The sequence below is a fragment of the Lutra lutra genome, chromosome 13, assembly GCF_902655055.1.
Source record: "Lutra lutra chromosome 13, mLutLut1.2, whole genome shotgun sequence".
Taxonomy (NCBI): domain Eukaryota; kingdom Metazoa; phylum Chordata; class Mammalia; order Carnivora; family Mustelidae; genus Lutra; species Lutra lutra.
Genome location: NC_062290.1, coordinates 47,934,151 through 47,951,971, shown reverse-complemented (window position 1 = coordinate 47,951,971; position 17,821 = coordinate 47,934,151). Strand labels below are relative to the sequence as shown.

At 41.8% G+C, this 17,821-nt stretch overlaps 1 protein-coding gene across 7 annotated transcripts in view; it reads right to left on the bottom strand.

Annotated features, from left to right (window-relative positions):
• LOC125083920 (uncharacterized) overlaps positions 1 to 17,821 on the bottom strand; it is a 153,868-nt gene that overhangs the window by 92,561 nt on the left and 43,486 nt on the right. The window contains exon 4 of one of the 7 annotated variants that reach the window (XM_047700938.1): positions 8,286 to 8,360. The exons of 4 other annotated variants lie outside the window; for them this stretch is intronic. In XM_047700938.1, coding sequence (XP_047556894.1) covers positions 8,334 to 8,360 — 27 coding nt within the window. In that variant the 3' untranslated portion in view covers positions 8,286 to 8,333. Of the gene's footprint in view, positions 1 to 5,786; positions 6,153 to 8,285; positions 8,361 to 17,282; positions 17,778 to 17,821 lie in introns of those variants that run through there. 2 more of the 7 variants (XM_047700933.1, XR_007122408.1) reach the window with 2 other exon arrangements.

Sequence of the window (17,821 nt, the reverse complement as noted above, 5' to 3'; positions counted from 1 at the left end):
TATTTTATTATCATGATCGTTGTGACTGCCTTTCAGCTTTATCATGAGGCTAGGGATGAGAGGTTAATGGAAGCTCTCTTGCATGTGGCCACTCATCACATCACAAGACCACCCCAGGAATAAGAGGCCTGATCCCTCCACCCTTCACACAGGAGACAGCCCATGCTCAGCGACTTCGTGACCCCAGTTCCCACACAGTGAGCCCACCCACACATGACTAGGCCAGATCCCACCTCAGCCCTTCAGACATCTTTGTCACCAAATGATTCACTCCATCTTTGGAATAGCTGTGGTCAATTAATTTCAATTAAGGTTTCCATTCCTATAATTCTCAAACACCAAAGGAAAGCCAATTTCTCTCCCCTGTCCTTAACCCCTTACTGCTCTACACTTCCTCTCTGGCTTCTCTCTTCAAAATACTATGCCTTCTGGAATCTTCTTTTTGTAAAAAAAAAGAAATAAAAACAATAGAACAAAGAAACAAAAAAACCAATAAGCATCTCCCCACATTATGCTGTGTATTTCACCTACCATAGACTAAGTGTAGGAGTGACAATCCATGAGCTCCTTAATGACACTTAAGAACAACCACACTTCTACCCTGGTACCAATCCCATTGGCTCATACCTATCATGTACAGTTCTATGTTTCTATCATCTACTGACCTCGCAGTCACATTCTTCAGGACATGACACTCCTCTCTCTTTCTCAACCCCACTTCTGCCCACATCTAGAAAACTTTAGTATCTTTGTGGGCAATCCACCCAACACCTTCAAGCTACTATTCCTTGACCTCAAATATACAATAACAAATCTCACCTTCACTCAACTTAGACTCCCCCACACTCCAGGGCAAACCTCCTGAACTTTGTCATCACCAAGAACGGTTCCACACCCAAAATCTTAACTGTGAACATTGTGTCTTCTGACCCAGCTGGCTTTCCTTCTGTGTTCTCAGGATCTTCCCTTGCATGCACCTGCTCCTCACTGAGTCCTACAGCTCCTGGGTCTTCATTTCCCCCACAGTCCATCAGCCTTCCTCTAAACAAACTATAGGTAGTAGAGTATCTGAACTACCCACCACCAGCACACTCAAATCCATACGTGTCTCTTTCTACACTGCATTCATTAGGCAAACTCCCAACATAAGGTTAACGTCATCTTGGTACCTAGAAGTTGAACACTCCTTAGGAAAATGTTATAACCATTTGGATTATTGTTATAACAAACATATAGTCTCTGATTTTAGGACTTCAGCACATCTCCCCAGTCCTTTCCCTTGATCAACTCTCCTTCCTACTTTCCTTGGTCATTGTTTTACACCTCGACATCTCTATTGAGGAACACTACCAAAGCCTGTTCCCCTACTGTAAGCAGACATTATCCTTTTTGTCACTGGAAAAAAAAAATGATGCCCAGAAATGTAAGAGGAAAATTGTAGTTTCATAAAAGTAAACTTTTTTTTTTGAAGAATCTTCTACCCTCTCTGTGAGACTATTAAACAGAAAATTTCTCAAGCCTCATCCTAGGTTCTCTTGTTTTCTCATTTTCGGAAGTATATCTCACTACTCCTATACTTCAATTATCTCCTTTTTGCAAAGGACTTTTTAGTCTCTGTTAACAGTCCAGACCTCCCTCCTATGTACCATTAAAACTTCAACTCAACATTTCCACATATATACATATTGACAAAGCCCCTCAAATCCTCATGTCCAAAGTTAACATCTCTAAGTCTCTCTCTCCATGGTACGTTCATGCATGCAGGCTCTCTCTCCCTCTCTCTCACCCACACCCACACCCACACCCCCCCCACATACACACACACAAATTGATTCTCCTATCTCCTGCTCAGTAAAATGCATCACCACCCAGTTGCTTGAGAGAGAAACCTTGTAGTCATCCTTGCCTCCTCCCTCTGCCTCACCCAATTCATCAACAATTTCTACGAATATTATCTCCTGCCTTTCCTCAAATCCAACCACTTTTCCCTGTTCAAATAATGAACAACAACCTAGTTCAAACAAGGAAACTAAAGCTAAGAGAGAACTTGAGACATTGCACAATGTCATACAACTAGTAAGCAGCAAAGCCACCTCAGACTCCCATCTGCTTCCAAAGCCCATGCTTGAAATTAGAGAATATTGTCTCACTTGGAGGAACTCTCAGAGCGAAAGATATCTCCAAGAAATACATATTAGACTATTTCAACTGCAGGATGTTCCAAAACCCAACCAAAGAAGACACTGGGGGTAATCAGCTGTCCTAGGAAGCATTTAGAGCCTCAAACAAAACCAATAATAGTTCAAAGAACTTCTATGTTCAAGAGATTCTTTTGAGGTAGTTTCTACATAAAGACCAAAAAAAAAAAAAAAAAAAAAGTGGACCTATGACCAGAGTGAGAGATAGGGGTACAAACTGATGCTGAATAAAAGAAGCCATTGATGTGACCATTGGCGAGCATGTGTCATGAATGAGAATAATCTTCTACTTTTTAAGCCACAGAGATTTTGTGGTTCTAGTTACCATAGCATAACCTGGCTTATCCTGACTCATTCAGTCTCCTTTGTACTGTTTTCGGTCAGGTTTATACGGTGCTCTATCAAATCCAACAAGAAATAAATATTGAGGGCCCCTGGGTGGCTCAGTTGGTTAAGCATCTGCCTTTGGCTCAGGTCATGATCCCAGGGTCCTGGGATCGAGTTCCACATCGGGTTCTGTGGAAAGCCTGTTTCTCCCTCTGCCTTTGCTTCTCTCCCCTGCTTGCGCTTGGTCGCATGCTCTTTGTCTCTCAAATAAATTAAAAAAAAAAAAACTTTTTAAAAGAAAGAAAAAAAGATGAGGCGCCTGTGTGGCTCAGTAGGTTGAGCCTCTGCCTTTGGCTCAGACCATGATCTCAGGGTCCTGGGATCAAGCCCTGCGTTGGGCTCTCTACTTGGCAGGGAGTCTGCTTCCCCCTCTCTCTCTGCCTGCCTCTCTGCCTACTTGTGATCTCTCTCTCTGTTAAATAAATAAATAAAAATCTTTTAAAAATAAATAAATAATGAAAGAAAGACTGAAAGGCTTGCAAAGTATTGTTCTCTCCTGGAAATTTTTTCAAATAATTTCATTTATTTTCTTTTTTTTTTTTTAAATTTTTATTTATTTATTTGACAGACAGAGATCACAAGTAGGCAGAGAGGCAGACAGATAGAGAGGGGGAAGCAGGCTCCCCGCTGAGCAGAGAACCCCACATGGGGCTCGATCCCAGGACCCTGGGATCATGACCTGAGCCGAAGGCAGGGGCCTCAACCCATTGAGCCACTCAGGCACCCCTCATTTATTTTCTTATTAGGTTCATGTTTCTCCCTGATTCCTCTTTCTATACTTCTGATGTCAGTGATGGTGCCCTTTGGAGGGACTGAGAAGAAATGAATGTCAGGGCAAAAAAACTAAATAAATGGCTATTTTTCTGGAAGTTCCCCAAATAAAATTACCTTGAAAATTACATAAATACACCCTGCAAGCCTGTGGAAGGTGATGTAACCAGGGTCTATTCTTTCTACTACACCATCTTTCTTGAGCTACATCTTTATGTCTTCCTGAGTGTGGCCAGCCAAAATATTCTTTGCCCTGGAAGCTGCATCTACCTTTATTCAGTGATTCAGAATTCTAAATTACACTTGGTAAAAACATTTGGAGTCTAGCAGGAATAAATTCATGTCTTGATTCTCTGCTACTTCCCAGCAATGTGACTTTAGGCAGGCCTACAATGAAGGCAATGACTTATCATCCCAGAGGGGCATTGTGAGGTTTAAAACCCCAGTGGACATTACAGAGCATGGCAGGGCTTAGCAGGTGCCTTGAGTACTGCTAGGACCACTATCTGGTACTAAGTACTACTATCAGTGCATCCTTATTGTTATTTTCACTACACAACAGATATAGGGGGACATAACATTTGTTTGTCTATCAGGACATATATTTGTGTATCCAATCCATCGCCACTGGGTCTGAAAGCCAAGAGAAGGTGAAGATTCTTTTGAAACTTGGGAGAAATAAATTCCAACATAGATGCAAACTGAGGAACACATAGCTCTTGTGGGCAACTCAGCCGTTAATTTCTGGAAGGGAATCAAGAGACAATCTCTGTAAAATTAATCTTCTTTATTTTTTTAAGATTTTATTTATTGATTTGACAGACAGAGATCACAAGTAGGCAGAGAGGCAGGCAGAGAGAGAGAGGAGGAAACAGGTTCTCCACTGAGCAGAGAGCCCGATGCAGGGCTCGATCCCAGGACCCTGGGATCATGACCTGAGCCGAAGGCAGAGGCTTAACCCATTGAGCCACCCAGGTGCCCCCAAAATTAATCTTCTTTAAACTTAATATTTATTTTTATCAGAGTGATTCATGTGCATTTGCAGGCAAGACTTACTACCATAGGCTTATAACAAAAAACAACGGTTGCTTGTTTGGGTGAGGTAGAGAGGAACTCAAAATATGTGTTATTAAATGGTAAGGGTGAGAGAAAGGTCATATCTAGACTACCTCCAAGGTTGGGGGGCCTAAGCAACTAGGTAGATGGCAGGCCTATTAACTAAGACGGGGAAGACTGGTAGAAGAGGAGGATTTCCAGCAGCAAAGTAGAGGGGGTGTGGGAGCAGAGAATCAGGAGTTCTAATTTGGGCCTAGAAATTTAGACGTCAAAGTGGAATGTTCAATAGACAATGTGATGTAGAGCCTAGAGGTCAGGGCATGGGGCTGGGGAGACTTAACCAAGTTAGAGACCACTAGCATATAGAGATTAAATATTGAATATTTAAATGATAGCAATTTAGGAACAATCGGATGCTGAAGCCCTTCGATAGCCCTTCAGGTGAGGTGCCTGAGAAGCACTGGTCAGCTAAGACTCGTGAAGAGCCAAGAGGTGCCATGAATCTGGAGCAAACAATGGTTCAAGGAAGACCGCACGGTCAGCTGTGTGCAAGAGGCTCAGCCAGCTGGCCTTCATTTCCCTGCCTCCACCCAGTATGGCAACACTCACAGCTCCCTTCCCCTTTCTCACAACCATGTGCTTCTGCTCTTATTCTCCTGCATTGGGATGCCTCCTCACATGCCAGCATCCTAGCCTTATGACCTAGCAAGAACGCCATGACCTTGGAAATGCATTTCCTGACTCCACTAATAAAATGTGCCCTCTTCCACCATAATCTCTCATAGCCCTTTGTACACTGTATTTTATTTTGTTTTCTGCTATAAGTATATGTATTCTCTCTCCATTCTACCTGTATCCCATCTGGACTATAGTAAAGGCCTCACAGCCCCTCACAATGTAGCAGAATATTTGGCATGCATTAAGTGCTCAATGAAGATTTTCAATGAGTCAAATCCAAAAATACAGAACTCAAGTCTGGAGAAGTATCTACAAAGGACAAAAATCTTTTATCACTTTAGGTTTCTGTTTGCCAACACAAGCGTCATCTGCACCCAAGTCCAGGAATTTTTTATGCATTTTCCTGACCCTCTATAACAAAACAGTGGGAGTGGTCATTCCCAGAAAACAAATCTTCTTTTAAATATCTTTTTTTTTAAGACCATGTGATAAAAACACAGCATAATGCAGACAGAGGTCTTGCCACAGTCCTTGTCTTCATAGATCCTGAACTAGTGCCTATTTTAAAAACCATTTTTTAAAAGATTTATTATTTATTTGAGAGAGAGAGAGAGAGCCAGATAGAGCACAAGCAGGCACTGAGCAGGAGGGAGGAGCAGAGGGATAGGGAGGAGCAGAGGGAGAGGGAGAAGCAGATTCCCTCTGAGCAAGAAGCCTGATATGGGGCTCAATCCCAGTACCCCGAGATCGCAACCTGAGCCAAAGACAGACGCTTAACCGACTGACCCACCCTGGCGCCCCTTTAAAAACCATTTAACTGATGTTCCTCAAGATCCCAGGTATGAAAATAACAATCTGCAAAAGTCTCATGGATGAAACAACGTTTGTGATCCCTGAACGTCACTCTAAAAAGCTAAAAAAAAGACTGTACCAATCCAAGCCTTGGGTTGTAAGTCGGGCAACCATTCTTGAGTGTTCTTCCTTCCAACATCAGCATGTACTTGCATTCTCTTATACAGGGGAGGATGAGTATGTTAGAAAGAAGTCATCTGGAAGGTAGCTCTGGTCAAGAGTTGGAACAATAGGAGAGAGAAAAACAGGTTATCAATGGGAAACACAGTCAAAGCTTCATGAACCAAACAGAATTTCCACAGGCCTAACGATGAGTGAGAATCACCTGCCAAGCTTCTATGTGCAACCTGCCATAAAAATGGCTGGGATTTATGGCAAGAATGTCAATATGATTTCCTTTATGCCCTCTTCTATGGCGTACTACTTTCCACCTCAGTTGTCTTCCAGATTAACCGCTCTTTCAAGGTCAATGGCAATTCAGAAATACAGTTCCTTATACTTTCGCTAAAAAGTCCAGGTCCTTCCAAATCTTTGCAGATGGACAAACAGCCCAGTGATTAAGGATATCCCTCCTTTTTAGGTTGTATTCCAGACCCACCACACAGTAATGCTGTGATCATCCAAACTGGGTGTTTGTGCTACAATTCCTCCTTCCTGCACTTTCAGACCCACATATTACGAATCAGAAAGATTTCCAAGAGTGCGAGGTGAGCGAGGTGACACCTATCGCCAGTGCCCAGGAGTAGACTGCCCAAGTATAAATAATTAACCCAACCTCTTTTCTGGCTAACATTTTCTCACAATACTAAAAAGTCCCGTAACCTCCTTTTCTTAATGGTGGCGCCACTTCAACCACACTCTAGAAGGTATTGGTTTCCTTAAGTACAATGTGGACCCATCAGAATAAAAGGGCAGCATGAGGGAAAAGGACAGTATGAGGCTTTGTGGCCTATCGACTCAGTTGCTCATACAAGAATCTGGGAGGGGGAAACCCCCCCGAAAGATTAGTCACTTCATTTTGTGTTGCAGAGCTCAATTCAGGTTAACAAAGCATTTGCCAACAAAGGAGATGGGAGAATGGCAGTATTCACTTGCTCTGGACTGAATAAACAAATGTGGGATTTGTGGGCTGACTAATGTCCTGGGATAAACCAGGCAGTCAGCCAGATTCTAGGAGTTTTGATGAAAAGACCGGCAAGCCCACACTTTTCTTCTTGGAAAGTGCTCCATGGGAGTATTGATGTCCACAGGGCCGCCTGGGCCTTCAGCTTGCCTTAAAGTTTCATCCATATTCAGCCACGGGGAATTCTCAGTGGCTCTGTAATCAAAGACCTAGATCAAGCGATAGAAGCTGGATTCTGTCTTCTTGGGAAGTGTTAAATATGCCATTCATCAACTTTTAGAGATGTGTTATCTCTGTCCCCTTTTAAATATGCCATTACCCTGAAAACATACAGGTAGGCCACTAAAATGTGATTCTGGTTCTATCTTTCCTTTCATTCATTCATTTCATTCATTGGGCACTTTCCATATGGTGCTCCAGGCACATGTAAGTACTTGTGGGTAAAATGGTGACTGACTCAGACACAGTCCATGCCCTCAGGAAGCCCCCAGACCAAACTTTAAAACTTTAAGAGCACTGGAAAAATAATAAAGTCCTATAATTTTATTTTTGGTTGAAGGCAAGTGTTAAAATTTCCAATGATTTTTATTGGACAAGGCAAGAAGTCCTTCAATTAAGGTCACAATATAAACTTGTAGGGATGTCAGAAAGAAGACTAGGGTTTGCCCTTTCTTTCTACTGTACTATTAGGACCATAGAGCCATGTTTGAGATGAGAGTTGATTTTATTACAAACTGCAGCTAGTGAAACGTCAAGGGTTAAGTTTCACAGGTTCTTAACTGACTCAGGAAAAACTTCCTGACAGGAGCTGATACAATCTTCTTTAAATCTATAAATGTGGCTTATCTGCCCAGATCAGAAAAATGCAGGGGTGCCTGGGCAGCTCAGTCCGTTAAGTATCTGCCTTTAGCTTGGGTCATGATCTCAGGGTCCTGGGACAGAGCCAGTGTTGGGCTCCCTGATCAACAGGGAGTCTGCTTCTCCCTCTCCCTCTTCCCTTCCCCTGCTCTTGTTCTTTCTCTCTCTTGCAAATACATGAATAAAATTAAAAAAAAAAAAAGAGAAACATATATGGTACACACATGGAACAAGTCAATGTGAACATAATATAAACTAGAAGAGAGCTCATGGTGGTAACTGACAAACAGAGCATTTTAAGGGTCTCCACAAAAATCTCCAACCTTCCTTGAAATTTAGAGTCTTAGGTGGTTTTTACTTACATCAAGGCTTTCATACTTCCCTTCTGAAAACCCAGTCTTCAGGACTCGTTAGCCCTGCAGAGTGCCAGCTGGAGGCTGCCAAAAGGCAAATATAGAGAATTAGTTTTTGTTTTTAAGATTTTATTTATTTGAGAGAGAGAGAAAGAGAGAGCACATAAGCAGAGGGAGGGGCAGAAGTAGAGGGAGAAGCAGGATCTTCACCAAGTAGGGAGCCCGAGGTGAGACTCGATCCCAGAACCCAGGGATCATGACCTGAGCCAAAGGCACCCCTAGAGAATTAGTTTTCGAGGCAGTATTTGTAACAGCATTTAGGAGGAAATTCAAGCAGATTAGCAAAGATTTTTAAGCTGGCTCTTTCAGAAAAAAACAAGGCAAAAAACCAAAAACCTGGCAAGGAATCTTTATGAAGTCATCAAATGCATTCAAGTTGAACATACTTCGGTTAGTCTTCTAAACATTCTGCAGAAATGTAGGTATTCTAAAATCAAGGTTTGGGAAAGGAGCCTAGTTCCTGCTGACCCACTGTGAGGGCGGGAGGGAGAGTTGAAAGGGAATGCTACGGACGAACAGCAAGAGAGCTATTTCAGGTTTTAGAACTGGGAAAAGGGACCTGAGCCCGGGGCTGGATGAAGCCACCCACAAAAACTCGGAGCAGGGGCTCAGAGAGCGCCTCGAAGGACCAAGCCGCAGCGCGCAGCCCGCAGCCCACAAACCAGAGGAAGGCCTGCGCAGGAAGCGGAGAGGAGCGCGCGGGGCTCTGGAGTCCGGACAGGATGAAGCCAGTGCATGTGAGGTTCAAGAAAACCGAGCAGGCAATACAGGCATCAAAGTGTTTCCTGATGTTATTAACTCGGGACCACATCCTGATTTCAGACAACAGGGAACCACGGACGGGAAAGCCGCACGAACCGGGGTCGCTGTTTGCGGACTGTGTCGGAGGCAGTCAGAACTCTCTCGGAGCGCTCTGCGGGGCACGCGCTGGGTCCCACGGGGCTGAGCGATCCGACGGGCCGTGTCCGATGTCCCGGCAAAATGAGACAAGCGGCTTGACTTGACGAGTAGCGCCAAGGAGCATAAAGAGCTTCCCTAGACAGTGCCAGAGCGTTAGGTGCCAAAGCCTGGGGTGGTTATTAGAAAAGGTTACCGCCCCTGATCGTCTGACTACAGCCCATTCATCCGCCCGCAAACAGCCAGGGCAGAATCCGCCGGAGCAGTCTGCGCTCCCTCGGGAAGCCTGCGCGGGTCACCCGGAGCTCACGCGAGCATCCCTGCGGCTCGCAAAGCGGTTAGACCGCACTGTTGACAGCAACTCCTGTCGTCAGCTAAGGAGAGATTGCCTGGTGGGATTTTAACTTTTAATTGGATGTCAGCCACGCTGTTTCCTTTGGTGACCTCTCCACTGGGCCTTCTTTGGCAGCCAAGTTCTAGTGCAGCTCACTTCCACAGTCATCAGAGCGGTAGGGAGGATGAAAAACTGCCCAGGGCTCCCAAGCCCCCAGCTCTAGCCTTAATCGCTGCAAGGCTTTTTTTGGCTCAGCCCAAGTGCCTTTCTATGTTTCCTTTTCCTTTAATTACAAAATCGGGGATATAAAACCCACCTCACATGCTTTTGAAGCCATAGGAGAGGACAGATGAGCCAAAGGTTACGGAAGGCATATTCCTATCTACACACTTAAGTGTGGGCATGTACATACAACTCTTTTAATGTTTTGCAACTGCATAAAAGAGAAACGAGGATTGACCAAGCACCTGAGTAAGTTAAGTGATAAAGACGATCAAGATATTTTAGAACAAAATTGCCACCCGTCCTTGTAGGGGAAAAGACAGTTGTCCAGATGGTTCAGACCATTTTTCTCTCCAGGTCTCTGTTGTGGAATCTACAGAAGACTGCCTTTCACGGCAGCTAGGAGGCCAGAGAGAAAGTATTTTGAGGGAAAAGCAGAAAGAGCAACTGATTATTGTTTACTATATGCCGGTCAATCTATGAAGCACTGTACAGTATTATTTCACTCCCTCTTCATTACAATGACCGTCGTGTGACGTGTGTATTATTTAATAACGTTATACAGTATGCCTTAGTTTCTGAACAAATTTATTGTCTAAATGATACTGAAATTCAAATCTGTCTGGCTTTGGGGCCCTAAATCTTAATTAGAGCTTAGTTCTAGCTCTGTGAAGGAACCTGGGCTTCTCTTCTGTTCCTGCTTGAAGCTTGGGCATTTTGCCTTGCTATTAAAAGTTGGGCTGTGGGGCGCCTGGGTGGCTCAGTGGGTTAAGCCTCTGCCTTCGGCTCAGGTCATGATCCCAGGATCCTGGGATGGAGCCCAGCATCAGGCTCTCTGTTCAGCAGGGAGCCTGCTTCCCCCCCCCACCTTCTCTGCCTGCCTCTCTGCCTACTGTGATCTCTCTGTCAAATATATGAATAAAATCTTTAAAAATAAAAAAAAATAAAATTTGGGCATGTGTTCTGGTTGGTCTGTAGGTCAGCCCCTCTGTGACCCCTCACATAGGAGGGACAATTCCTGGAAGGGGACATGGGGGTGAGGTGTGAAAGAAGAGTTCCTAAAGAAGCAGACAAAGAAGGTTCATAAGTAAAGCACCTACAGGACCCAGTTCTGAAGGGCTACATTTCTTGGGTAAATGCCATAGAACAAGAAGAAATTTTCTTATATTCTCTGGTTATTCCATTTAAAGAAAAAAACTATTCTTCAGATGTAGCACTGAGCTATTTGGGAATTTTATTCAGTTAGGAAGAATGTCTAAAAAGTGATTTCCTATCCCCCCCCTGCTACCTCAGGTGGTTGCTTTGGACTTAGATACGTTCCAAACAGGCATTCAGATTTGGTCCTAAAAAGCTGTACTGACTCAGGAAAGCTGTCTAATATGCTTCACCAGAATGCTCTAACCCTAGAAGAACATCATAGCATATTAGCTTAGTTATTAGAAATTATCTAGAAACACCCACTGGGAAGGTCTAAACAATAGCATTTTTAAAGCGGGAATAATAATCATATCTGAATGGCTGGCATTTGTTGGGCCCTTGCACAATGCAAAGCATAGTGCTACGCCTCTTACATGAGTTACTGCATTTGGATTTTGCAATATCCTTCTGAGCCAAGCACTGTTATGATTCTCATTTTCAAACGAGAAGACTAAGTTTGTTATCAGTATTTCTCATTGTCAAAATGGCCACCAAAATGACAAAGGAGGGTAGAGTCGAGGCTAGAATCCTGGAACGTTTTTACGTATCCACCCCTTTTGGCCTCCCCACTTCTCCCGTGTCCTCCCAAATATCTTCTTCCTTCACCCAAAGCAGTCCAAAAATCCATTCATTTGTCCTACTGCTTCACTGAAAGGGATTGCTGACTCAGTATATTCCATGGAATTATCTCCTCCCCCCAAAAAACAATAGAACCTTAAGAGAAGCAATTAAAGACATTTAACTTAAAAGGACTTAAGAATGAACTCTGACAGAAAAAAAAAAGAATGAATTCTGACTCCAAAAAAAGAGTACATGCAATTTATGCAAGTGATTGTGAAACCTACTACTCCAATGGAGAACCCTAACTGCCACTAGCCCCATAAATAGTCTCTTCCATGAAATTCAATAAAATTATTTCATTGGAATTATACAAAAGAGATGGGAAAAAAAGAGATCTTGTTGAGAAATGGAAGATCAGGAGAGGCAGGCCAGTATGATGAGGATCTTTGGTTGGTATGCCTCCTTTGGCCAGCTCCCTCACTCCTACAGCCTGCCCCCCCTGAGAGATTTCCCGTCAGCCTCAATCTTAGAGGTCCGTGACCTGGGGTAGCAAGGTTAGTACAGAAAGACATTCGCAAGATGATATTGACAAGCTGGTTGTTGATGAAATCTAGCTCTAAAATATCCCCAACCGTCTACATCATCCTTGGGTTTCCACCTTAATATTTGTTCATCTAGTATGTAACCACAGAAAAGCTGGATCTCAAAATCCCCTTAAAGGGAAAATATTTAGGAGGAAGCTATATGGTAGGTCCTTATTTCTTTATAGTTGGCATTGTTGTTAATTAGTTCTGTTTTAAAATATATTTTCTTTAGAATCATAAAAGGATATAAGTAATTCTGTACAATTGACCTTGAACTGTAAGCATCAGAATACGTAATAGCTATGATACATTTTAGCATCTGTAACGCAGGGCAGCATTAGAGGCTGCTTTGCTGGGTTCAGACTTGCTGCTTGGCTAACCGATCACAAGTGCTAAGGGCTTCAGCTCAGCAGTTCTCGGAAGCATGGAGTTGCAACAGTGATGAAAGAATGTCTCTCTGATGCCTGAGTCAAAGTTAAATCTCAGAAACAACTGCTTCTTTCTCACCAGTTCACCAGCATCCAGACTTTCCTTCTAAAACTTGTAAGGAGGAAATATTTATATCAGCCTATAAATGAAGGCAAACATTCAATTTCTCCTTTGTACACGGTTGCTGCAATAAGACCCATACACAGAGTTGTAGAGCTGGTGCAAAAGTTGGGTACAGAAAAAAATAAGGAAAAGGGAAGAAAAGAGAAGAAAAGAGGGAAGAGAGTGGAGGGGAGAAGAGGAAGGGGAGCGGAGAGGGGCTTGTGCAAGGACAGGAGATAAAAAGATTCTTTTCCCATCCAGTTTGCTTCCTGTCTATCAGTGTCACAAATTTACCAGCATTACTTGCATTTTACCTTTATGATAACTCTGGAGTAATCTGAATAACACTCATTTTTCAGAAAAAGAAACTGGTGCTCACAATAGTGAAGCAGGCCACACTACTAAAAAGTGTCAACCCCAGGATTCCATCCTAGGTCTCTAGGATTTTAAAAATACCCATTCTCTTACATTGTATCTCATGACCTCTATTCCCAAGAGAAGCCCCGTGGATGTGTGCTTTCAGTTCTGTAAGTGTAGATGACATATATCTAGTGCCATGATGACAGAAGCCTGTTCATTGGTCAATATGACCGACCAAGAATGAGTTTTCTTCTCCTCATCGAAAGAGAGACTGGAGGGGTGCCTGGGTGGCTCAGTGGGTTAAAGCCTCTGCCTTTGGCTCAGGTCATGATCCCAGGGTCCTGGGATCGAGCCCTGCCTTGGGCTCTCTGCTCAGCAGGGAGCCTGCTTCCCTTCCTTTCTCTCTGTCTCTCAAATAAATAAATAAAAATAAAATATTATAAAAAAGAGAGAGAGACTGGATGTTGGAGAAAGAAGAGGCAAGTGTTAAAACTGCTAAACATAGCAGATATACCCTAATCCCCCTTCCTAGACACCTTTATCGCCTTGGAGAGAGTACGGAGTGGAAAAATATATGGAACATGATAGACCTCTACTTGATAAATAGAATACAATAGTTGTACCTTTTAATCGAGCACAGATGTCTACTTGAAACCTATGCACCAGACCCTCCTTCATTTTTCCTCCTCTTGCAGCAACTCTCCATACAGAGTCAGGTCTCCGTGACAACTTTAAGGGTTCCTTGCGGGCGCAGGCAGCATAGCATCCTATCTGGATTCAAATTCAGAGTCCATCATAAATGTGGCCTTGGAAGCATACATTATTTTACTTCTCTGATCTTTATGTGGTTCCTCAGTCTCTAAAAAGGGGGATAATAATATCTCATGGAGTTGCTATGAAAATTAAACAAAATGAAAAAAAAAATAAACAAGATGATGTGCATGAAATTCCTATCATGGCGTGAAGACATAACAAGAATCAGTACATTCTTCTCAAATCGTTGCTTTGATTAGCTCAATAAACTACTTTCAGGTTGCTCTGAGGTGTAGGGAGTCATTCTGATAGGTCCTATTTTCTACAAGGAAAATTTATCTGGAAGAAAAGCTGTTCAAAGAAGCTGAGAATTTTCTCAAGAGACCTGAGCTATTTAAGTTGTCCCAAATTTGTTTCCTATGTTCTGAGACCAGAGCAAACAAAATTTCAGCCTATTAAATATTTAATATTTAATACAGCCAACATATTAATTTTAGATCCAATTTATGAAACTATAATACGGTATTGTATTATCATGTGTATATAGGAAGTATTGTTAAATGAATGTCATGGTAATTTATGAAGATTTTAAAGCGCCTGAACCACAATTTTGAGGAACTTACATCATGGCAGAACTTTATATTGTTGTATCTTCACTTTTGTAACATATTGTTAAGTCTGTATGGCTTATCTAACACCAAGATCTTTTTTAAAAAGATTTTATTTATTTATTTGTCTGAGAGAGAGAGCGAGAGCGAGCACACAAGCAGCGGGGAGCAACAGGCAGAGGGAGAAGCAGGCTCCTCACTGAGCAAGGAGCCCAAGGCAGGACTCGATCCCAGGACCTTGGCATCATGACCCGAGCCAAAGGCAGACGCTTAACCGACTGAGTCACCCAGGCATCCCCTAACACCAAGACCTTGGTAAAGAATACAACCTCCAAAAATAACTTCAGACTTAAAATGAACTACTTTTTGGTCTGCATTATGACAAAGACCAGGGACAGCCTATGTATTTTACTACTTTCTCCATCAAAACCACAGGTACCACCAGCACCCAACAAGTACCACTCCCCAAACCTATTCCACTTATTAAGCATTGACAGGTGAAAAAAATAATTGACTGATTTAATGAAGCTAAGTTATTTGTACATTTTCTGAGACAGTTTTATGAATTACCATTAATAATACATACTTGTGTCATAAAGCAAGCTATAGAGGTTATAGCAGTGACTCAGTGAGATTACCAGAGTGTTCAAGTCCAATGCACACCCCCACTAATTTAGCAGTGGAGTTGAATGAATTAAAGTCTCTAAGCCTCAATTTCTACACCTACAAAATCTAAACGAATTCAATACACTATGTCATTCAATTAGATTAGATATTTTGATTAGTGTTTTACCTAATATATAAGAAATACTCAATATAGTAGTTACAGTATGCTAGAATACAAACAATTCATTTTCAGTTTATAAATCTGCCCGTTTTCCCCCCTTTTTAAAAAATCCACTTATTTTTCCTTTCACACTTTTTTTTAAGATTTTATTTATTTGTTTGACACACACACACACACACACACACAAGCAGAGAGAGCAGCAGAGGGAGAGGGAGAAGCAGACTCCCCACTGAGCAGGGAGCCCAACACAGGGTTCAATCCCAGGACCCTGACCATGACCTGTGCGGAAGGCAGATGCTTAACTGACTTGAGCCACCCAGGCGCCCCTTACTCTTAACCCTGCTATATTATTTGTTTTGTAAAACTCACTTAAATCCCTTGTGGAGGGAGATGAGACATTAATAAAAAAGCACACACAAATAAATAAATAATATTTTTCTATTTCTTTCTTCAAAGAACAACTTTCTGAGCACTGAGTTTGGGAAAGATATGTTCAGTGGAGGATCATCTGGCCCTTTCTACCTTGAATCCAGAGCGGGGTTCTCAGGAGAGGGTCAGGAGGGCCATGTGAGTTTCCTCACATTTTGCCTTCAACCTCTTTTCCCAGCCAAGATTTAAAAAAAAAAGTGTGTTCAACATTTCCAATCTTACTGACTCATCTGGCAGAAAAAAGAAGTTCAGATGCCAGGAGGAATCGGAAGGGGGAAGAAAAAAAAAAAAAAAACTGGTGGAGGAAAAAGGTACCGGAAGGAGGGGGAGGTAGGAGAAGCATGTCATATCTCATCAAGCTATAAAAAACCAATCTTGAGGATTAAAAAGGAGGAAGCACTGACCTTCACAAGTAAAAACAGGGCCCTGGAAATAGAACAATTCTTAAAGTATAATTCACACCAAAGAGTGCTAACAAAGTGTTTTTTTAGTAAATGACTATGCTGTAATTCAGTTAACCTCAAGGTACTAACAAAAATAGGCATGAACCTTCATGGCAAAGCCAGGGGTAAAACTTCTGAAACATTCATGTTCAAATACACTAACAAATCCAAAGCTGTACTTTAATTAGACTGCTATGAAAAATAATCAGAGTATGGTTACACAAGTATATACATATGTCCAAAATCATCAATTATATGCATTATGTGCAGTTTTTGTATATCTATATTTCAATGAAGCTTGAGGAAAAAAGGTCAGAGTAATTGTTTGATAGTTTAATTATGTGAAATAACTAGTGTATTTTCATCTTTTTCTTATAATTTTTAGCTAATTTGTTCCACAATAATTGCTGAAGATAAATTCATTATTTCTTACAGCTCCCACCATTTATGTATATGTCCAATGAAAATATCTCATCGACATAGTCCATGCACCTTTAGATGTTTCAACTTTCTAGTTTTGACCATTCTGAAATATATTACCTATGCCCAGAATATATAAACATAACAATGGACAGCATACCAATCCTTCTTCTATTTAAGTATTACTCACTATTTAAGTATTATTCATTACACACTGTCTTCGACATTTTTACAGGGAAGATAAACAATGGAATGTTAAATGACGTGTAAGTATCCAGAAAGTTCATGTCAAAGAAGAATTAAAAGGCAGGTTTATGGGGCACCTGGGTGGCTCAGTGGGTTGAGCCGCTGCCTTCAGCTCAGGTCATGATCCCAGGTCCTGGGTTCGAGCCCCACATCGGGCTTTCTGCTCAGCAGGGAGCCTGCTTCCTCCTCTCTCTCTGCCTGCCTCTCTGCCTACTTGTGATTTCTCTCTGTCAAATAAATAAATAAAATCTTTAAAAAAAAAAAAGGCAGGTTTATGGGGTATATAGTACCATTTAGTTAGTTGGAAAATGATGATTCAGCACCAAGTTCATGACACTCTGCTAAAAACTCAGAATGAGAAAAAATAAGACATGGTTTGTACTTGGAGCTCAGCATTTGCTGGAAGCAAAACTCAGGCATGCAAAAAAGCCAAGTACATGTCATAAAATTTGTGATGAAAATATCAGCTATGAAAACACAGGGAAATTTTTCATAATTATTGCTGTGACTCAACTTTTTTCTCTCTGTAAAGTGAGGGAGCTGTCTTAGGTCCTGTATGTCTTTTCCAGCATTCATGTTTTGTGATGCTATGTTTAGAACAATGTTTATTTTACTAAAAAAATTTTTGTTTTGCCTTTAATAAGTTAGGCACTTGTACCAGAGAGTGCAAAAGCCTTTTGAACAAATGCCGTGGGTCAGTAGAACAAAGATTAACAACAGGAGAAACAAAAAACCAATGACTGAAGAAAAGAAAACATGTTTTAATCTGATTTCTCTAATCTGATCCTGCATTCCTAGAATGCGTGTAATTACACTAACATCCTTTTTCTGGGGTTATTATTTTGTTTGATTAACAAATATATGTGATTTTAGAAGTTTTTTAATCTGCCACCATCACATCCAGTTTACATAAAATAATCAGTTGTGGAAACTCAATCAACTAAAGAAAAGAATAAACTGAAAACATTATGACGTGAGTTCGTTATGGCTGCCCTAGGCATGAGAAAGTTCCACTACTACTCTTCCCTCTTTCCCGCCCCTTTGTCTCCCAGCTCTGTGATATGCATGCCTGCAAGAGAGCAAAGATTAAATAAAATAAAATTAAATGACACA